At 37.1% G+C, this 23192-nt stretch overlaps 2 protein-coding genes across 4 annotated transcripts in view; both read right to left on the reverse strand.

Annotated features, from left to right (window-relative positions):
* Positions 1 to 1452: 1452 nt before the first annotated feature.
* On the reverse strand, positions 1453 to 10757 carry LOC103908881 (T-lymphocyte activation antigen CD80). Its single transcript, XM_073924106.1, has 4 exons — positions 10682 to 10757; positions 8942 to 8988; positions 5071 to 5394; positions 1453 to 2842 (listed from the first exon to the last, which is right to left on the reverse strand). Exons 1-4 carry the CDS (start codon positions 10714 to 10716, stop codon positions 2523 to 2525), a joined length of 726 nt encoding a protein of 241 aa, XP_073780207.1. The 5' UTR covers positions 10717 to 10757; the 3' UTR covers positions 1453 to 2522.
* Positions 10758 to 13539: 2782 nt separating this feature from the next.
* il1rap (interleukin 1 receptor accessory protein) overlaps positions 13540 to 23192 on the reverse strand; it is an 84371-nt gene continuing 74718 nt past the window's right edge. For all 3 annotated transcript variants that reach the window (XM_073924108.1, XM_073924107.1, XM_073924109.1), the window contains exon 13: positions 13540 to 14310. In XM_073924108.1, the coding sequence (XP_073780209.1) occupies positions 13640 to 14310 (671 nt within the window). In that variant the 3' untranslated portion in view covers positions 13540 to 13639. The remainder of the gene's footprint in view (positions 14311 to 23192) is intronic.

A 23192-nucleotide genomic window follows, 5' to 3' on the forward strand; every position in this document is an offset into this window, starting at 1 on the left:
TAATAATAATAATAATAATAATAATAATAATAGTAATAATAATAATAATACTATTATCATCATCATCATCATCATATTCACATCTTGCAAGAGATAAAAGCTGCGTGCATGTAAAAACAATACATATTAAAAAAATAATAATAAAATAAAACACCTACAGGCCCACATTTAAAAAATGGTCCGTCCCTTCTGGCATTTGCCAGAATTGCCAGATTCCCAATCCGCCCCTGCAGTTGGGACTCGAACCAGCAACCTTTTTGCTGTGAGGCCACAGTGCTAACCATGCTGATGCCTGGGTGATGAATGATACACATAACTATGCCCATGATTACACATTTAATTTTCAGTTAATTAAAACCATAGAAGTAGACATTTTACTTGCATTTAATATGCATTTTGGTCCACAACAATGTATCTGCCAAAGATTCAAACAGAAGTGAAGAAAGACCAGCTCTGCACAAGAAAACTTTACTATATAAACATAACATGAATTGAATTGAAAGCAGAAAATGAACTGATGGAAAAATGATTTTATTGAATAATCTTGTGAAAAATTTAACACAAAAAGAAATTAATTGAACAATTAAACCACATTCAACAGCAATGGAAATTAATGTGATGTTTAATATGCAAAGACAGCAGTATAAGGCATTAAATTAAAAGTAATATAATATGTATGATCAATAAATGAATTAATAATAAAAAAAGAGTGTTACACTTTAAAATGTATTTGGACAAATAGCTCTTGGGTTTAAAAAAAGTGTAATTTAAATGTAATTAAAAGAATTAACCCATATCTGACCCATATTTGACATATATATATATATATATATATATATATATATATATATATATATATATATATATATATATATATATATATATATATATATATATATATATATATTATATGACAGTAAATAATATTTTAATAGATATTTCTCAAGGCACTTCTATACAGCTTAAAGTGACATTTAAAGGCTTAACTAGGTTAATTAGGTTAACATTGTATAACGATGGTTTGTTCTGTAGACTATTGAAAAAATATATAGCTTAAAGGGGCTAATAATATTGACCTTAAAAGGGATTTAAAAAAAATTAAAACTGCTTTTATTCTTGCCGAAATAAAACAAATAATTGATATTTAAAAAATATATTATCAGACATACTGTGAAAATTTCCTGAATCTGTTAAACATCATTTGGGAAATACTTAAAAAAAGAAAAAAAAATTAAAAGGGGGCTAATTATTCTGACTTCAAATATATATATATATATATATATATATATATATATATATATATATATATATATATATATATATATATATATATATATATATATATATATATATATATATATATATATATATATATATATATGTCAATATATATATATTTGTCTATATATATATATATCCAAATTTTTGTAATTTAATTTTCTTTTTTTTTTTGGATAATATATAACATATTTAACACAGTATGTTGATAGTTTTCACAAATTAATTCCATTAATTTTGAGACGCTGCTTACTGCAGAGGCACTTGGACTCCAAAGGGGGAATTATTTCCTACAATAATCAGATGATATGGCATGATGTGTGCACTTATTTGTGCTCACAAACCATTCAAGTTTCCTCCATTTCCCAGGTGAGTGAAGTTATATAGATATACACCATCTCTATAAATGTATTTGTTTTATTTAAGATCATTTATCATTAATATTTTTCTTTAGAGCTGTAAGGAACTCCAGAATCTGACAGATTGATTAGCTGTAAGCTATAAAACAGTCATCTGCAGGGGCATAGCAACCGGGGGGCTATGTCCCCCTCACTTTTAGAGACAGACCGTTTAGAAACAAGTAATTAAAAATCCAAAAAACTTTTGGATTTCAGTTTTAAAATGGCCACTATGCCCCTGGTCATCTGAAACGTTGTCATACAGTCAGGGCCGGTGCGTCCTAGGGCGACAGAATAAAGAGGGCGGCGTCTACGACACCTCTCTTATCACCCGCGTCCTCAGTTATATCCGCGTATAGGGCGGCAGAAAAGAGAGGGCAGCATGATCTTCCTTTGCCTAGAGCGGCAGTTCAGCTTACAGTGCTCCGGCAATGCATACAGTGTTATGCCTGAATTTCATGAGTATCCTTGCATTTACAAACACAGAATATATATATTTGGAAGTAATTCGCATTTTTCTGCTATCAGGGATCTTTGCTCTTGTGTGGTCACCCCCGGTCGGTGCGATGACACGCAAACAAAATGGTAACGGTTGGCCGTGCCTACTTGTAGCTTCATTTGCGATCTTCAGAAACCTATGGGTGACGTCACCAATACTACGTCCATATCTTTTAGTCTATGGTTTTAATGCGTTCACTCATCCCACCCCTAACCCCAACCCCCAGTGACATCACTAGTAGAAGAAGTGCAGCAAGGAGAAGCGAGAGCTCAAGCTCCTCCTTGCTGGAGCTCAGCTCTGCCCATGTGGCTCTGCAGTGAGTACCACGTGTTAATTTCTGCTCAAAATCACAAACAAAACAAATCAAATCCCATAGCTGACTTGCATATAGTGATGGTTTGGGAAACAGCGCCCCCTATTTCACAGCTGACATTGTCCGGACGCTCGCAGGTGTACTTGATGGTTTGGTTGACGCTCCATGTTTTGGATGCAGGATCTTCCGAAGAGCTGTCGTCAAGGACGATCATCATACTCTGGTTAAGCCCTGCCCATATGACATCACTACGTGGGTACCCGCCCCCAGCCCCGCAGCTCACCTGACAGCTCCACCCCTTTTCGGGATTGTGCTCGCCGCACTCGGCCTCCACAGATGGAGTGCTGAATTCAGCTATAAAAACAGGACAAGTGAAATAGTTTAGTAACTTATGATTTAGTAAATATTTAGAGTTTCAGATGTAAACAACAAAAGGCAATAATTGATGTTGTTTGACTCCAAATGGGGTATATGCACACAGACTTTTAATGTCAGTCCACCAGCACCAGGGCTACCGATGAATTGTTATCCCATACAAAATCGTTGCATTTAGGATCTGATTTCTTTAAGAAACAGTGATCATCACTGTCAGGCTGAGATACTGTACGATATCAAGTCGAGTAAAGAGGTCGAGCCTTCTCATTTAAGGCTCCTAAACTCTGCAATAGCCTTCCTGATAATGTCCGAGGCTCAGACACCCTCACCCAGTTCAAAACTAGATTAATTAGATCTTTTCAGTAAAGCATACACTCACACAAAGCGATGTGATGCATGAATGTGCTACACACATCTGGTTTATATACACAATGAACAGCAGCTACGCTAATTATTCCCTTTATTCTCTATTTACACCTGGGGATACTCATTCTGAGGCCCGCAAAGATTATGCAGCACCACTGAAGCGATCCAAGACCAGCGACGAGATGATCCCAAAGTTTCCACAATCCCGGACCAGGCCGTATCCTGAGCAGCTGCTGTGGTGGTCATGGAGGAGTAGAGAGCTTGAGTCTGTTTCCTGTGACGCTCCAGGAACAGACGAGACTTCGCTGACGTCCAGCGTTCTCCAGCCCCAAGTGCCTAGACTGCAGCTCTGCACAAGACATTTGGCCAGTTGAGAAATTGTTGTGCCCAACTGAGCCTGGTTTCTCTTGAGATTTTTTAATTTTTCACTTTCGCCAATTGGTGGAGTTTTTTCCTCGCCGCTGTCCCCACTGGCTTGCATGATTCGGGACCTGTAGAGCTGTGCATTGATGGATTTACTCTTCAGTGTTTGAAATTTCAGCAGTGAAAATTAAACCACACTGAACTGAACTAAACTGAACTCCAACTCTGAAAACTGGACTGACACGGTTTTAAATCACTATAATCGTGAAGCTGCTTTGACACAATCTACACTGTAAAAGCGCTATACAAATGAGAATGAATTAAATTGAAATTGAATATAAAGTGGGTATCAGACCAAACAAGAAGCGCTACATTAAATTATATTTTTTCGCACCATGTCTTTAAATTATGGAAATTATTTTACATAAATAAAAAGTATTTTCAATGGAGTTTCTGCGCTAGCCTGCTGCTACTGACGGCTCCTGTGTTTAAAAGGTCTTTTGTCTCTTTTTTTTTGCTTTAACAACCAAATGGATGCTTAAGTCTATTTAGCTGATTAAATTTAAATTACATTACAACATTGATGCTGTAAAAGCAACCATTTGAAATTGAAAATAGTCACATTAAGATTTCACCGGAAGTTTATCAATGGTTAAAAAACACTAGCTGTGCATATAGCCCATTGAATTACCGTTAAATTCACACTTACGAGCTGAAAAAGAGTCGTCTTTGTATCATACCTATGACCATGAGATAGATGCTGGATATTTGAGGACTGGTTGTTGAGTGAAAAACAATACATTCATACGACCCTTCATCAGACACTATGACATCTCTTATCTTTAGACTCCTTGTTAGAGCAACCAACTCCATGTGCAGAGTCGCCAGTTTGATCTCAGCTTAGAGCGGGTTGGTTGGTGTAGCACAAGCAAGGTTACATTTGGGCCGTGACCCAGATGGGAGTCAGATTTAGGGTCAAAAAATTAAGTAAAAAAAAAAACCCTTAAGAATTGTGTTGTTTCAGCTCATTTTAAGTGAAGCTTAATTTTAAAGTAATTTCGAGAGGAGCAATCGATCAATTTCCCCACGCCCAAAGAGGGGAGCCCTGGGCCCAAGGATCCCCTCTCTCCCGGGACAACACACCAAACAAGCTATGTATAAATCATGAGCTAAGTGTGAACTCTTGAAATAAGTAGATTGAACAAACAGCAAACCTAATTTTTTTTTGTACATTAGGTTTACTCAACTTTTGTAGAGTAAGGTTACTAATCACTGTTCACAGTGTTGTTTTGCATTTTTATAAAAGTATGTGTAAGTAGTTTTCTGGACGTTTCTTGTTTTATTCAGAAAAAAAATGCAAAAAGTAAAAACTAATTAATCTGCATTTATCGCTGTTGTTGATTTCTAAAGGTAAAATTAACTCAGCATGTCAAGCTTTCAAGTCAGAATTAAGTCATCTGTTCACAATGTTTTCATACCTGTGACTTTGAGATTGATCTGGAATATACCAGGACTGCTTGTTGAGGAAAAAACAAAACATTCATATGATCCTTCATCAGAAAGTTTGATGTTTGTCATCTCCATGCTGAGCTCCGCTTGGTTCACTTCTGTTCTGTCCTGGTACTCTGGAGACACTGCTAGCTTCTTGCCATTATTAAAACCATTGATGAACAGAGGCTTCTGAAGTTTTCCAAGTTTCTGAATGTACAATCTGTAAACAGGAATACTGAGGTTCCAAGGACATCTGAAGGTAACACTGCGACCTACAACAGCCGAGATGTTTTTCGGTTGACTGTTGTCACCTTCACAATAACAAGAAAGAAAGAGGGACATTTCATTAATAGCAAATAACATTCATTACTGTATACAGATGGACATCAGTGTAAACCATAGTACTCAAACTCCATTCCCAGAGAGCCGCAGCTCTGCACAGTTTTGCTTCAACCCTAGTAAAACCCAGCAGATCCAACTCATCAAGGTGTTCCAGACTACCAGACACTATTAAGCAGGTGTGAGTTGAACGTGGTTGGAGCTAAACTATGCAGAGCTGCGGCCCTCCAGGAATTGAGTTTGAGATCACTGGTGTAAACACTAGCATACTATTTTAAAAACAGCATATAATGAGGGATAAAATAAGTATTACATTTACATTTACATTTACATTTAGTCATTTAGCAGACGCTTTTATCCAAAGCGACTTACAAATGAGGACAAGGAAGCAATTTACACAACCAAGAGCAACAATGAATAAGTACTAAAGGCAAGTTTCAGGTCTGTAAAGTCTAAGAAGGGAAGTGTTAGTAGTTTTTTTTTTTTTTTTTTTTTTTTTGTACAATTAGTGTGATATTCAAAGAGGCAATTGCAGCTTAGGAAGTGAAGTGGAGACTAAATAGTTGAGTTTTTAGTCGTTTCTTGAAAATAGCGAGTGACTCTGCTGTTCTGATGCAGTTAGGGAGTTCATTCCACCAACTGGGCAGATTGAGCGTGAGCGTTCGCGAAAGTGATTTTTTCCCTCTTTGGGATGGAACCACGAGGCGACGTTCATTCACAGAACGCAAGTTTCTGGAGGGCACATAGATCTGCAGAAGTGAGTGCAGATAAGAAGGTGCTAGGCCAGAAGTCACTTTGTAGGCAAACATCAGAGTTTTGAATTTGATGCGAGCAGCAACTGGCAGCCAGTGCAAACGGACTAGCAGCGGAGTGACATGTGCTCGTTTAGGTTCATTGAAGACAACTCGTGCTGCTGCATTCTGGAGCAGTTGAAGAGGCTTGATAGAGTTAGCTGGAAGCCCAGCTAGTAGAGAGTTGCAGTAATCCAGTTTGGAGAGAACAAGAGCTTGAACAAGGAGTTGAGCTGCATGTTCAGATAAGAAGGGTCGGATCTTTCTGATGTTATAGAGTGCAAATCTGCACGATCGAGCAGTTCTAGAAATGTGGTCAGAGAAGTTTAGTTGGTCATCAATCGTTACTCCAAGGCTTTTCACCATTTTGGATGCAGTAATGGTTGCCCCATCCATCTGGATTGAAAAGTTATGGTGTAGAGTCGGGTTGGCAGAAACTACAAGCATTTCCGTTTTTGCGAGGTTCAGCTGAAGATGATGATCTTTCATCCAGTGTGAAATATCCAACAGGCAGGCTGAGATACGAGCTGGAACCGAGGGATCATCAGGATGAAAAGAGAGGTATAGCTGGGTGTCATCAGCATAGCAGTGGTAGGAGAATCCATGTCTCTGGATGACTGGTCCTAGAGATGATGTGTAGATGGAGAAGAGAAGTGGCCCAAGAACAGAGCCTTGAGGTACCCCAGTGTTTAGATGCTGTAGGTTGGACACCTCTCCTCTCCAAGACACCCTGAATGACCTGTCAGAGAGGTAAGATCTAAACCATTGTATAACAGTGCCCGCAACGCCCAGTGACTCAAGCGTAGATAGCAGGATCTGGTGGTTGACAGTGTCAAAAGCAGCTGACAAGTCCAGCAAAATGAGGACTGATGATTTAGAGTCTGCTTTAGCCAGTCTGAGATCCTCCACGACCGAGAGCAGGGCAGTCTCAGTTGAGTGGCCTTTCTTAAAGCCGGATTGCTTGTTGTCCATGAGATTGTTTTGAGTAAGAAAGTCCAGGACTTGATTGAACACTACTTTCTCCAGAATCTTGGCCATGAATGGAAGCAGGGATACTGGTCTGTAGTTTTCAAGTAGCGTATGGTCCAGGTTGGGTTTCTTTAGCAGTGGGGTTACCCTAGCCTGCTTAAATGTAGTGGGGAATAAACCAGAGTCAAGAGATGTGTTAATTATGTGAGTCAGTGTTGGTATGACTGCAGGAGAGATGGCTTGCAAGAGATGAGAGGGAATGGGATCGAGTGGACAGGTGGTTGCATGGCTAGATAGCACAAGTTTGGACACCTCAGACTCAGAGAGCTGAGAAAAAGAGGTGAGTGTGTGTGGTGTTGGTGTTGTATCTTGCGTGTTTGTTGTAGGTGCAGCAAATTGAGCACTGATTATTTCCTGTTTTCACCTGGGTGAAATGAAAGATAATGTATATTTATATAATGCACACCACACACAGTAAAAAACATCAATACTACAAAATAATTATACTATATTTATGCAACCAATTCTAAAAAAAAAAAAAAAAAAAACTAATTACGTTCCAAAAAATCTGAATTTAATAATCACACATTTTAGAAATGTCCAATTAAATTAAAATAAAATTTTTAAAGGTTAGTATCAGATATCTTTAAGCTAGTACGCTCCAAAACAGTGAATAAATTTGCGTTTAGAAGATATAAACCTGATATAAACATGTAAAGCTTGTAGTTTGTCACTTCTGCCTAAATGAGGACAACTGAACGTAACACTGCGACCCAAAACAGCCACACACAAGGCAGAAACAACTCATAATTAAAAAGCATTTTTGATAACTTAACCGTTTATCTGATTACTACAATAAGCTGTACTTCAGTGAGCACACTACACTCTCACTTTCACTGAGGCAGCACTTTCTCAAAAGGTTCATGTTTGTACTTAAAATGTGCATATTGGTACATCAGAGGTATAGTATAGTAATTTTAAGGGGTATATTTTTGAACCTTAAATAGTAACACTCACCGGCCACTTATTTAGGTTCACCTTCCTAGTACTGGGTTGGACCCCCATTTGCCTTCAGAACTGCTTTAATCCTTTATATATATATATATATATATATATATATATATATATATATATATATATATATATATATATATATATATATATATATATATATATATATATATATATATAAGTTTTATTTCGGCTAGAATAAAAGCAGTTTTTAATTTTTTTAAAAGCCATTTCAAGGACAATATTATTAGCCCCTTTAAGCTGTATTTTTTTCCGGATAGTCTACAGAACAGACCACTGTTAAACAATAACTTGCCTAATTACCCTAACCTGCCTAGTTAACCTAATTACCCTAGTTAAGCCTTTAAATGTCACTTTACGCTGAGAAGTGTCTTGAAGAATTTCTAGTCAAATATTATTTACTGTCATCATGACAAAGATAAAATAAATCAGTTATTAGAGATGAGTTATTAAAACTATTATGTTTAGAAATGTGCTGGAAAAAAATCTGCTCTCCGTTAAACTGAAATTGGGGAAAAAATAAACAGGGGAGCTAATAATTCAGGGAGACTAATAATTCTGACTTCAACTGTGTGTGTGTGTGTGTGTGTGTGTGTGTATACTATATATACTATAAACTGTATATAGTTTAACAAAATGACTTCTGATGACATTTTCATTTAAGCAGACTAAATGTACTTTGGGAAAAATTGCTTGGTAAATGATTGGACACATTAGTCCCTCTTACCATGTGAAGCTGAAACCAGAACCAAGGTCAAGAAGACCAAGGCCAATCTGTCAAAGACACACAAGAATTAATCACGATTATGTGCATTAGCATACTCCTCTTAATAAACCCCATGACCCTTTATAGTGCAATATTGCTGTTTGAATTAAGCACAAAATTCACACCAAATCACCTAGCTGATGTGCTCTGAATGCCACTTATACTTAATTTCAAACTTAATTTCAAAACACACACTGTAAAAATACTCAGTAATTAACAGTTTCTGTAATTTGGTATTCCCAAGTTTTTCTTCTTTTCATTTATGGTTATAAATTGTATGCTCAATCTTTGCTATGTCAATTTTTGATGCTCTGGGCACAATACTCCCGGCCGCAATAAGGAGCAAGGACTGTATGGCATGATTTGCTGATATTTTCAGACCAGAGCATCTGTCTTTTTCAGGGCTCTATTTTTATGATCTAGGCTCAAAGTCTAAAGCGCATTGCGCTTAACCTGCATTAAACCAATCAGAGTCTCATCTCACATTCCCTTCAAGAGCCAGCTGTGTCACACCATGGTGCATTTACTAGGTACATGGCGACTTTGTAAGTGTAAAAACTGAACACTTCACTAGCAGGAAAACAGTTAAACAGAGCATCTACAGCGCGAGGATAAAGAACCAGCCTCATACATTCAGCTCTTTACTCCTTTACTTTGGTGGAGCACGGAATAGGTGTTGTACTCACTCCACTGAAGACATCCATTAGCCTACATATTTAATTTTCTTTGTTAAGCGCAAAGATTTGTGCCAAAACTAGTTTTAAATTCAGTTCTAATTTCCAGCTAAGGAATAAATGAACAATAATAATTATATTCAAAAGGTATGTCCAAACACACATCCCATTTCTATGACCACATATGGCATATACTCTCCAAAACCGACATCTGGACAAATCTAAACTTGTTTTTATAAAAACAAATATAAATATGCATAATTATTACTGATAAATGCTTCTACTAAAAATAATATTATACAAATGTAAACTGTCATGAATAAACAGACTACAAAAGAGCTGGATTCCAAACCTCTCGATGTTAAGGAGGAGGTCGTAGTGTTTTTTTGTTATGTTGAAAATAATGATTTTTGAAACATTTTAATCATTTAATTGTTTTCATCTGTAAAGATATTTGTGTATTCCTGTACATTCTTTGTGTTTTAAGCAATGTGTAAGCGTTTGGACCTATGCGCTCTGTGCTGGATTACACAATTAATCAACAATTAATCAAACAAAATATTCTCACTAATAAACACAAAAAACAGCACAACACAATGCATTAAAAAACTAAAACTGCTTTCCTTAGATATCATAACTGAATAAAAGTCATTTATACATAAACTACATTAATCTGTATGCCACATATACATTAATTTGACTTACTGTAATCTGACTTTATATAACTATAAAAATAAGATAGAAACATGATAAATTTGGTTTATATATATATATATATATATATATATATATATATATATATATATATATATATATATATATATATATATATATATATATATATATATATATTAGTCTTTTTTACAATTCAGGAAATATGTCTGACAATAAATGACTTCCTGATGCAATATTATAATAAAACACACATAAACACAATAATAACATTGACTTCATACGTCAATCATACTTCAAAGTGTATTTCAGTGTTATTTAAAAAACATAAAGCATTTCACACACAGTATTTTACCTGTATCTGTAATAGCAGCGCTGTTTTAAACTCATGCTGACAGATGTGAGTGAGCAGCAGAAACACCTACAGTCTCCAGACTGGCCTCTTCATGTTTTTTTTTTTTTTTTTTTTTTTTTTACAAGCATCAAACAGGAAATATGTACGCCCTTTTTTTAAAATGGAAATATCTTAGTAAACAACCTTTGCAAAAAAAAAAAAAGGCATGGCAGTCAGTAGCTTTAAAGCTGGTATAAAAGTAAACAAATTACACAAAAAAAAAAAGACAATCGATGGCAGGCAAATATTTAGAACATTTAGCAATAGACGCACCATCAAATTTATTAAAGATAATTTTTTACAAAGGAGGAATTTTAGCATTTATGAGTAAAAAAAACTGCCATTCAGAATGAATAAAGTTGGCAAAAAGTGCAGTGTTTGGTTTATTGCTCATAACAAATGATATCCCTCTCACTTAGCTGTATTACTAAATTAGTTTTGACAGAAAAATATGAATTAGTAATATGGCTTTTGCAAAATGTCTTGACAATCAGAAAACAGATCAGGCGGTGCATAATGTTTTGGGGTCCTCAACTCAATGCTATTTGCAGGGCACTTCTCTTTGTGTTGTCAGTGTTTTTTTATTTGCATGTGTTTTTTTAACTTTTTTTTTTTACTGACAAAAGTCTTGTTGTCTATTCAAGTTTTAGGAACAGCAAATAATAAGTGGACTTCTAGTTGATCATTTGGTATCAGAAGTGTCTTATATGAAAGGTAAAGGCGTCTAGATTACACTTATTTTACCATAATAAAATCTGATCATGCCTTGATTATTAATGATTTGATTAGGACAGTAAGGTCTGACTCTGCTTAGACTAAAGTCTCATCACTGAACAGAAATAATGTCCAGTATAGAATATAAAGTCCTGCTGCAGTGGAGACAGAATGAATATTGTGTCTGACTCCATCATGAGCTTGGAGGACTGCATCCATACATCTCTGACATGACTCAAATCACTCATTAATAAAGTCATCTGGAACGGCAGAGAAAGCGTTCCTGCAGGACTCCCAGAGTTCATCAAGATTTTTTGTGTTCATCTTCAACGCCTCCTCCTTCATCTTACCCCAGACATGCTCAATAATGTTCATGTCTGGTGACTGGGCTGGCCAATCCTTGAGCACCTTGACCTTCTTTGCTTTCAGGAGCTTTGATGTGGAGGCTGAAGTATGAGGAGCGCTATCCTGCTGGAGAATTGTCCCTCTCCTGTGGTTTGTAATGTAATGGGCAGCACAAATGTCTTGATACCTCAGGCTGTTGATGTTGCAGATCTCTCGCACGCCCCCATACTGAATGCAACCCCAAACCATGATTTCTCCTTCACCAAACTTGACTGATTTCTCTGAGAATCTTGGCTCCATGCTGGTTCCAGTAGGTTTTCTGCAGTGTTTGTGATGATTGGGATGCAGATCAACAGATGATTCAGCAGAAAAATCTGACGCTTTAGCAAATGACCAACTAGAAGTCAAGTTATTATGTGTTGCTCTTAAACTGAGACAGACGACAAGACTTTTATTTCAGGTATTGAATATTACAATATTATAATTAATAATACACTTCTGGTAGCAGTTTTTTAGCTCGTCAGAATAAAAGTGAAAGAAATGTTACTTGTTCAATTGTCATTTCTGGTGAAAATTCCTGCTTGGGTTAAACTTCCAAACCGTTAAATCTGTGATTGTGAAAGACAGTATACACACAGTGCAGTGACAGTCACAAAACCTCAAAACAAAAGATTCATCCACACTCAGGATGAACAACATCTAAAGATGACTATCAGGTCAAAGGTCAGCCACTGGACAACGGCACCAGTGAGCTCACATCACACCAGCTGTTGGTGGAGTGGAGAGACCATGATACAGCCAATTCAGTGGATGAGGATGATTAGGAGGCCATGATGGGTAAGATGATGTGTTTAAATGAGTTACACCCCTACTCTTTGCGAGAAGTGCCATGGGAGGTGAAGAGGGTTGTGAGTGCTTATGATCGCCCAAAGGTTGGTGACTTATTTGGCAGAGGTGTTCAGGCTGAGGCGAAGTATGGTGGCGCCAAATGAAGACTGGAGGACGGGGGGTTGTTTGGGTGACCACACGTGGGCCCCCCGCATCCACTACACCACTGCAGAGCTTATTGCCATGGTCACCATGAGGTGTCGTCCCATTGGCTTCTACAGGCTAATGCAAATGAGTGTTCCACTGAGCAGCAAAGACTCCGCCCCAAATTAAATGACTTTCTTTAAAACTCACACAGATCGCGCAGACACGCCCCTTTTGCTATATTGCAAGGTAGGGGGGGGAGATGAATTGGGAGGGTGGGCTGTGGCAGTGTCGGCGGCGTTGTTAAGGCTGAGGTGAGGTATGATCGTGCCAAATGAAGATCGGGGGGAGGGGGTAGTGGATGACCATGACCACGGTGGCCCGCAGGCGTGCCCTTTGGGCTTGTCTGCTACACCACTGCAGAGCTCATTGCCATGGTCAACCTTAAGGTGTCATCCCATTGGCTACTACAGGCTGATGCAAATGAGTGTTCAACTGAGCAGCCAAGGCTCCGCCCCAAATTCGATGACTTTCTTGAAATCTCATACGGATCATGCAGACACACGCCTTCTGCTCACGATCGCGTCAGGCCCACCTTCAGACACGCCCACTCTCAAGCGTTGACGCTGAAGCCCCGTGTGAATGGAGCGTCACGACTAGCTCTGATTGCGAATTTTTACTGCGTCGATTGATGAAACAATGTATTTGCAACTTGCGCATTACAAATAAATTATTATGCAATAAACTGCAGCAAATGCAAACAAGACTCAGGTCAAAGGTCAATCTGGCGTTTTTAATATTGTTTATTGAATTAATATGTTAAATAAGTATAATTACACGGGTCATTGGGAACATTCACTGGTTGGTGTGTCCAGCAGTGTGTGCTTGTCAACAGTGTGTGGTTTGCAGGTTGTTTTCTATTGGTTCACAAGGGCAGAGCTCGTTGCCATGGTCACCATGAGGCATTGTCCCATTGGCTACTACAGGCTGATGCAAATGAGTGTTCCACTGAGCAGCCAAGACTCCGCCCCAAATTCGATGACTTTCTTGAAAACTCACACAGATCGCACAGACACGCCCCTTTTGCTCACAGCCATGCCCATTTCTGTCACGCATGCCCAGATGCTTCATTACGACTCGCTCTGATTGTGAATTTTTATTGCGCCGATTGACCATCTGTGCTTGCGTGAACTTCGTAGCCATCGCTGCCAAATCCGAATGTGACGAAGTGCTGTCAATGAGTCTCTTTCCCATCGACAGAGGACGCAAAGGCAAGGCGAGCCGCAGAAGTTTCCAGAAGCGAGAGTTTGTGTGTTCGGAGCGCGAGTCGTGCCAGCGGATGGAGGTGGAGTTGTTGCGCAGTTCTGCGATGTCGCTGCAGGGGGCGCTGAGCGTGCGGCGCCGGACGGTGATGATGGGAGCGCGGGATGTGTGGTGGAGATACAAACACAGACGGCACTCCAGCAGACTGACGCTTTTCTCACACAGACAGTCTGAGCTCAGCACCACCAGCAGCCTCCGACACGCCTGCATACACCCGAGCACCGACTCCAGCAGCGCTGAGACACAGAGACACACACATAGACACAATCCGATTAGGTATTTACGACATGCCTGTCTACCCTGATGTTTTTCCAGAGATATTTCTGTATTTTAGCATTCTATTCAACCGTTATTCTCATACAGTGGGAAAAATAAGTATTAACACGTGATGTTTTTTACTGGGAATAATATTTCTAAAGGAGCTGTTGACCTCTCGTTTTCACAGTCCTCAACAGAAATGTCAATGATGTCTCTGTCGGTCTCGTTTATCAAATCTGAGCTTTATTTTGGATTCTCTAGTGCAGGGGTGTCAAACTCAATTCCTGGAGGGCCGAAACCCTGCACAGTTTAGTTCCAACCCTGCTCCAACACACTTACCTGCAGGTTTCAAACAAGCCTGAAGGATTCAATTAGTTTGATCAGGTGTGTTTAATTAAGGTTGGAACTAAACTGTGCAGAGCTGCGGCCCTTTTGGAACTGAGTTTGACACCTGTGCTCTATTGGATTCACATCAGGTGATTGGCTGGGCCATTTCACAGCTTGATTTTCTTACTCTGAAAGCATCTGAGAGCAGGGGCGGACTGGGACAAAAAATCAGCCCTGGCACTGAAGCCACACCAGCCCACATTACGACACCGACATAGTCCCACCGAAGGGGGACTTGTCGGCTTAGTCCCTTTCTTAATCTATATTAATCTTTATAATGCCGGGGTCGCCACAGCTATATATTCTATTCCTTTTGGGGCTATTGTTATTACTTAATTGTATTAATGTGTATTCTGTGTTTCCGCAGGGTCTTAAAAAGTCTTAAAAAAAAAAAAAACTAAATATTAGGCCTTAAATAGTCTTAAATTCACTGAATTCAGTTTATAACAGCTGTTACATTATTTTCAGCAAATTCTCCAAATTAAATTCCCTAATCATGGAAGGAAAACTAAAGCAACACATCCCTTTACATGATCTTCCATTAATGCAAAAACTATTTACCAAAGTTACCAGACCATTAAAAAAAATCATTGGTGTTTAGCCTTGTATAAGTCTAAAATTTTATTCATAGTGGTCTTAAAAGGGTCTTGAAATGTTTTAAATTTGATTTCATGAAACCTGCAGAAACCCTGGTATGGGGTATATGCCGAAGCATGCTAATAGGACTTTTAATTTGCCAGTAACCTGGGTTAAGCGCTTCCGGCGAATTGAATGGCAATGCAAAATCCGGTGCGTTTAAGGACTGTTTTCTTTAAAAATCAGCGATCTCCACTGGCTGAGTGATATCCGATATAAAGTGGGTCTCAGATTGTGCAAGAAGCACTGCATTACATTACATTTTCCCCGTCATATCTTTATAATATGAGCATTTATTTTACCCCAGTATATTTAATGGAGCTTCTGCGTTAGCCTGCCGATTATGACGGGCGCGTGCGAGTAAACAGCTTTTTGTCTCGTTTTACGCTTGAGCAACCAAATAAATGCAAAAGTTTATTTAACTAAATGTATTTTAATGACATTACAACATCGATGCTGTATAAGGAACCGTATAAAATGGGAAAAAATATTCACAATAAAAGGTCACCGGAAGTGTATCAGCATGGGAACAGCTCTAGCTTGGCATATACCCTATTCAGATATTAAGAGCAGTCAGTAAGAAAACATTTTGCTGCAATCTTTACATCCTATAACTTCATATCAGTGCTGTGAGAAAGGATGCTACGGTTGGCCTAGCAGAGATAGGGAGGTATGTGGTAGAGGTAGAAAAAACAAAAAACATTACACATGGTACTTTGGGTTTGTAGTTAGCTCTAAAGTAGAGGAGAACACGACACAAAATGTAGTTATGTCTACATAGTTACATTTGAACTTAACAGTAGAATAGGCCATGATTATTATAATTTATTCTTTAGGTCACCTATAATTGTTTCATGGGCACGTATTCAAAACTAGAATGAGTCAAAGTGTCCATTTGTGCGTAAAGGTGTGTGTGTATCTGTGTGCAGGGGCGGACTGGCCATCTGGCAATTCTGGCAAATGCCAGAAGGGCCGGACCAATTTTTAAATGTGGGCCGGTCAGTTTTTTTTTTATTTTTATGTGCAGGCAGCTTTTATCTCTTGCTAGGTGTGATATTATGATGATGATAAATAAAAAACATAAATAATAAAAAAATAAAAATAAAAAAGAAGAAGAATATTAATAAATGTTAAGCATTTGGCCCAATCGGCGACTGCCGCCTAATTTCAAGATAGGCCGACCCAATCCGAGGTTACCTGGACATAATCAAAATCTGGCAAGAATGTCATATTATTTCACCATCTTTACACCAAAATAAATAGTGAATGTGCGTGTCCGTGGGTGGGGCTGTGTCGGTGTGGTAATGTGGGCTGGTGTGGCTACAGTGCCAGGGCTGAATTTTTGTCCCAGTCCGCCCCTGTCTGTGTGTGTGTGTGTGTGTGTGTGTGATACACATTCACAGGTTACTCCTATAATAAATAGCAGACAAATGGTATAAACAGACAGCATACGGACTCTACGAGATTCACATATTATTTTAATTTAGTCTTACTGTTTGTATAAATTTATTATAAACAGGTTGTTTTTGTTCCAGTCAAATACATTAAATGTTTAAATATCTATTACATATATGATACTGCTTATAATTTTTCACCATCAGGACACCAATTTAAGTATTACTGGCATGTCCTTCGGTGGGGCTATGTCGGTGTCGTGATGTGGGCTGGTGTGGCTACAGTGCCAGGGCTGATATTTTGTCCCAGTCCGCCCCTGATTGATGACACAGTTCACCCAGAAAGGAAACTAATTGTGTGATTATTTACTCCCACTTGTCCAAACCCTTGTTGAGTTTTTTTCTTCTCCTAAACACAAACTCAGACATTTTGAAGAATGTTGGAAACCCATAATAGACTTATTTGTTTTTCCTACTATGCAAGTCAATGTTACAAGTTTTCAGCATTCTTCAAAGTATCTTCTTTTGTGTTCAGGAGAATAAAGAAACTTAAAGAAAAATTTATTAATTATACACTTACCAGCCACTTTATTAGGTACACCTGTCCAACTGCTCGTTAACACAAATTTCTAATCAGCCAATCGCATGGCAGCAACTCAATGCATTTAGGCATGTAGACATGGTCAAGAGGATCTGCTGCAGTTCAAACTGACCTGAAACTGCTGATCTACTGGGAATTTTACGCACAACCATCTCTAGGGTTTACAGAGAATGGTCTGATAAAGAGGAAATATCCAGTGAGCGGCAGTTCTGTGGGCAAAAATGCCTTGTTGATGCCAGAGGTCAGAGGAGAATGGCCAGACTGGTTCCAGCTGATAGAAAGGCAACAGTAAGTCAAATAAGAGAAGAGCATCTGAAGAGCATCTCTGAACACACAACACATCCAACCTTGAGGCGGATGGGCTACAGCAGCAGAAGATCACACCGGGTGCCGCTCCTGTCAGCTAAGAACAGGAAACTGAGGCTACAATTCACACAGACTCACCAAAACTGGACAATAGAAGATTGGAGAAACGTTGCCTGCTCTGATGAGTCTCCATTTCTGCTGACACATTCAGATGGTCGGGTCAAAATTTGACATCAACAACATGAAATCATGCATCCATCCTGCCTTGTATCAACAGTTCAGGCTGGTGGTGGTGTGTAATGGTGTGGGGGAGATTTTCTTGGCACACTTTGGCTCCATTAGTACCAATTGAGCATCGTGTCAACGCCACAGCCTACCTGAGTATTGTTGCTGACCATGTCCATCCCTTTATGACCACAGTGTCTCCATCTTCTGATGGCTACTTCCAGCAGTACCTTGGCCACTTCCAGTGCGAATCATCTCAGATTGGTTTCTTCAACATGACAATGAGTTCACTGTTCTCAAATGGCCTCCACAGTCACCAGACCTCAATCCAATAGAGCACCTTTGGGATGTGGTGGAATGGGAGATTCGCATTATAAATGTGCAGCTGACAAATCTGCAGCAACTGCGGGATGCTATCATGTCAATATGGAGCAAAATCTCTGAGGAATATTTCCAGTAACTTGTTGAATCTACGCCACGAAGGATTAAAGGAGTCAACCTAGTAGTAGTAAGGTGTACCTAATAAAGTGGCCGGTGAGTTTTAAAATGGTTGGAAACTGGTAACCATTGACTTCCATAGTATTTGTTGACTATGGAAGTCAATGGTTGCAGGTCTTCAGCATTCTTCAAAATATCTTCTTTTGTGTTCAACAGAGGACACAAACACATGAAGGGGGTCAGTAAATAAGAGTAGAATTTTTGAGAAATACCCCTTAAAAAAAAACTTTCTGAAGTGACCATGGAAAAAATATAAAGGCTTGGAAACACTTGAGCTCATAATTTATGATTTATTTTCTACGTTTGTGGCTTTTCCAGAGAATCAGACGGGGGCTTTTCTAACACGACATGCATCGCATACTGAGGTTTTGTCTACTTCCTCCAGTGAATGGAAACGCTTGTGCAAACATTTCATCATTTTATGATCATGAGGGTCAATAATTGAGTCGTCAGCAATGTTAATGATGAGAAACTCCAGACATGTGAAGAAGAGATGAAAAAAAGGAAACTGATGTCAATGCAAAAATACAGTTCAAGAGTTAATGATTAACCCCTTCATATGAAATATTAATGTTTTCCTTTTTTAATATTTGCCAGTGCTGTTTAACAGAGCAAGGACATATTTCCACATTGTTTCCTATTGCACACTACCTGACAAAAGTCTTGTCGTCGGTCTCAGTTGTAAGAGCAACACATAATTACTTGACTTCTAGTTGGTCATTTGCTAAAGCGTCAGAATTTCTGCTGAATCATCTGTTGATCTGCATCCCAATCATCACCAATACTGCAGAAGACCTACTGGAGCCCGCATGGAGCCAAGATTCTCACAATATTCAGTCAAGTTTGGTGAAGGAGAAATCATGGTTTGGGATTACATTCAGTATGGGGGTGTGCGAGAGATCTGCAACATCAACAGCCTGAGGTATCAAGACATTTGTGCTGCCCATTACATTACAAACCACAGGAGAGGGACAATTCTCCAGCAGGATAGCGCTCCTCATACTTCAGCCTCCACAGCAAAGCTCCTGAAAGCAAAGAAGCTCAAGGTGCTCCAGGATTGGCCAGCCCAGTCACCAGACATGAACATTATTGAGCATGTCTGGGGTAAGATGAAGGAGGAGGCGTTGAAAATGAACACAAAGAGTCTTGATGAGCTCTGGGAGTCCTGCAGGAAGGCTTTCTCTGCCATTCCAGATGACTTTATTAATCAGTGATTTGAGTCGGTGCAGAGATGTATGGATGCAGTCCTCCAAGCTCATGATGGAGTCAGACACAATATTCATTCTGTCTCCACTGCAGCAGGACTTTATATTCTATACTGGACATTATTTCTGTTCAGTGATGAGACTTTAGTCTAAGCAGAGTCAGACCTTACTGTCCTAATCAAATCATTAATAATCAAGACATGATCATATTTTATTGTGCTCAAATAAGCAAAATCTAGAGGCCTTTACCTTTCATATAAGACACTTCTGACACCAAATCATCAACTAGAAGTCAAGTTGTTATTGAAACTTGGAGAGGCAACAACACTTGTCAGGTAGTGTAGATATTTTTTTCTGGAGAATGTCTTCTGGAGATTTCTTTTAGTTTGGCTAGAATTTGTTATTTGTAAGCCTAATTAACCTAGTTAAGCCTTTAAATGTCACTTTAAGCTGAAAACAAGTATCTTGCAAAATATCTAGTCAAATATTATGTACTGTCATCATGGCAGAGACACAATAATTACTTATTAAAATTAATATGCATGCCAAAAATCTCCGTTAGACAGCACTTGAAAAATATTTGACAAATAATTGAAATTTGACAGGAGGGCTAAACATTTGTACTTGAACCGCATGCTTTTATTTATGCATTTAAAAATATGATCACAGAACATACTCGACATGACATGGTCATACATTTATGGTCAGATGAACATCAACAACAAATGAAGAACACACAGTGAAATACTGAGTTGAATGAACAGCTGAGAATTGGTTATGGAATGAATGACAAAAAAATGACACTTTACTTGGCAACTGTTGTCATGCACTATGAAAATGAGCTCTTTTCCAATGCAAGTCTACGGAGGATATGTTTGTGCCTTAAAAAAGCTAGCCAAAAAACAAAACTATACCTGATTTAATGTGAACAATAACGGAACTTCAAACGCAGAAAGGTGATGATGGAAATGTTGAAGTAAAATATTAATAATTATTGATGTTAAACAATATTAATAACAACTTTTACTTCTTACATTTGATATAATAAAAAGTTAAATATTTAGCTCAAAGTTTGGATGACAAAAAAATAAACCTCAGTGTCATTTTTGACAAATCCTAAACCTACTGAATATCTTTCTTGTTATAAAGCTAATACAAATATTTGGCAACTTAATAAAACACAAGAAATTAGAAATATTGCCCTGGAGATTAACGGAAATGAAGTTCATTGAAATAATTGCACTTATGTTGAATAAAAATAAGCTAAATAATAATAATAATAATAATAATAATAATAAAGGTACATAGTAAAAATACAAAATTATACAACAGTGTCTAAATCATAAACTAAAACACATATGTAAGACATACTGAGTGTGTGTGTGTGTGTATGTATATATATATATGTATGTATGTATGTATGTATGTGTATATATATATATATATATATATATATATATATATATATACTTCTGAATATGAATAAATACTATAACATGGTATTTAGTATGGAAAAATACTAAATTAACATGTAAAATGTAGAGGAAAATTAGAAATCTCGCTTTGGCAATTAACTGAAATAAAGAATGTTAAAATACTTGCATTTAAAACTAAAACAAAATATAATTTATACAAATACTAAATAAAAGCATACAGCAAAATGATTATAATGTAAACAAAAAATGTCACATAAATAAATGAATGAATGAAAACACCTAGCCCAAAATATTAGTAAATATTCAAATAAGAAAAATGTACTATAAAACTTGAGTTTTCGTTCCTTCGGCCTTGTCCTTTTATTTATCGGGGGTCAGCAAAGAACATGAACCGCCAACATTTCTGGCATATGTTTTACACAGCGGATGCCTTTTCAGCTGCAACCCAGTACCTGGGAAACACCCACACACACTCATACACTACAGCCAATTTAGCTTATTCAATTGCCCTATAGTGCATGTGTTTGGACTGTGGGGTAAACTGGAGCACCCGGAAGAAACCCACGCCAACACGGGGAGAACATGCAAACTCAGAAGTGCCTATTGACCCAGCCGTGACTCGAACTTGCAACTTTCTTGCAGTGAAGCCACAGTGCTAACCACTGAGCCACCATGCCACTCAAGTTGAGCTACTTAAACTGAAACAAAAATATATTTAAATATATAAAAATACATAAATGACATAACAGTTCCTTAATAGAACAACATAAAAATAATTCAACATTCATCAGCATGAATGAAAAGGTTGCTTTTGTGTGAAATAAAATAATTCAAAGTGCTTAAAATAAAATAAAAATTAATACAAAAATTAACAACATTTAAAAATCGAGTTTATAGAGAAGCAGACGTGTCATCATTCCTTTTAGAATGAACCTAGCATGTTTCCATCTGTGCCTACCATCTTAATGATTTGTTGTTTAAACTATTTGTCAACTATTTTTATCCCTATTACAAAATGTTAGTGTTTTAATTTAATTTAATTTAATAAGTTTAATTTGTAAATATTCATTTTTTTATTAACATCTACATAACCTTGTCTATTTTAGTACTTTTTAACTATGTTTGATTGATTGTATAATTCATGTATTGTTTTTTTTTAGGTTGTTCAGGGACAACAGATGAAAAATAGCCTTTTGGCTAATTCTGGTGCATTTGCAGAAATGCTAATTAATGTACACTTTCCCTGCCAAATAAACAAATAAAAAAATAAATAAATAAAATACAACATTAGAACTTAAATGAAAATTAAACTAAAATACATCAAATTTAAGCACTTGAACGAAAACGGAAACAACATCATTTTTAACCTACATAAAAAAAAAATTAAAACTCAATCTAAAAAACAAAACAAAACAAAAAATGACAAAAATAGTACAATTTAAAAATAATAATTCAACATTTTTCAGCTTGAATGAAAATGTTGCTTATGTGTGAAATACAATAATTCAAAGTACTTAAAATAATATACAATTAATACAACATTAAAATTAAAATAAAAATTTAACTAAAATATGTCAAATTTAAGCACAAACTAAAACAAAAACAACAATATATTTAAGCTACATAAACAAAATATGAAAAAAACTCAAAATCTAAAAAACAAAAATGACAAAAATAGTACAATATAAAAATAATAATGTAATATTTTTCAGCTTAAATGAAAAGGTTGCATATGTGTAAAATAAAATAATTCAGAGTACTTAAAATAATATAAAACTTAATACAACATTAAAATTAAAATCAAACTAAAATGTCAAATTTAAGCACTTAAACAAAAACGGAAACAGCATCATATTTAACCTACATAAAAATGAAATGAAAAACTATCCAAAAATGTCTAAAAAAAAAAAAAATAGTACAATATAAAAATAATTATTCAATATTTTTCAGCTTGAATGAAAAGGTTGCTTATGTGTGAAATGCAATAATTCCAAGTACTTAAAATAATATAAAAATTAATACAAAATTATAACAAACAAAAATCAAGCAAAATATAACAAGTTGAACTACTTAAACTAAAATGGAAACTAAAACATATTCAATCTATGTGGTTATAGAAAATAGAACTAATGAATTTAGACCATTAGAGGCTGACTACACTCACACACCGCT

Source organism: Danio rerio, chromosome 15 (assembly GCF_049306965.1).
Source record: "Danio rerio strain Tuebingen ecotype United States chromosome 15, GRCz12tu, whole genome shotgun sequence".
NCBI classification, from domain to species: Eukaryota; Metazoa; Chordata; class Actinopteri; order Cypriniformes; family Danionidae; genus Danio; species Danio rerio.

What these genes read in the sequence shown, in the direction of transcription:
- LOC103908881 (XM_073924106.1), bottom strand. Translation starts at nt 10,716, where the DNA reads ATGAGTTTAAAACAGCGCTGCTATTACAGATACAG. An exon ending in TCTGGTTTCAGCTTCACATG is followed by an intron (nt 5,395 to 8,941) that starts GTAAGAGGGACT and finishes GTTATTGTGAAG; the next exon opens with GTGACAACAGTCAACCGAAA. An exon ending in GATCAATCTCAAAGTCACAG is followed by an intron (nt 2,843 to 5,070) that starts GTATGAAAACAT and finishes CTGTTTTTATAG; the next exon opens with CTGAATTCAGCACTCCATCT.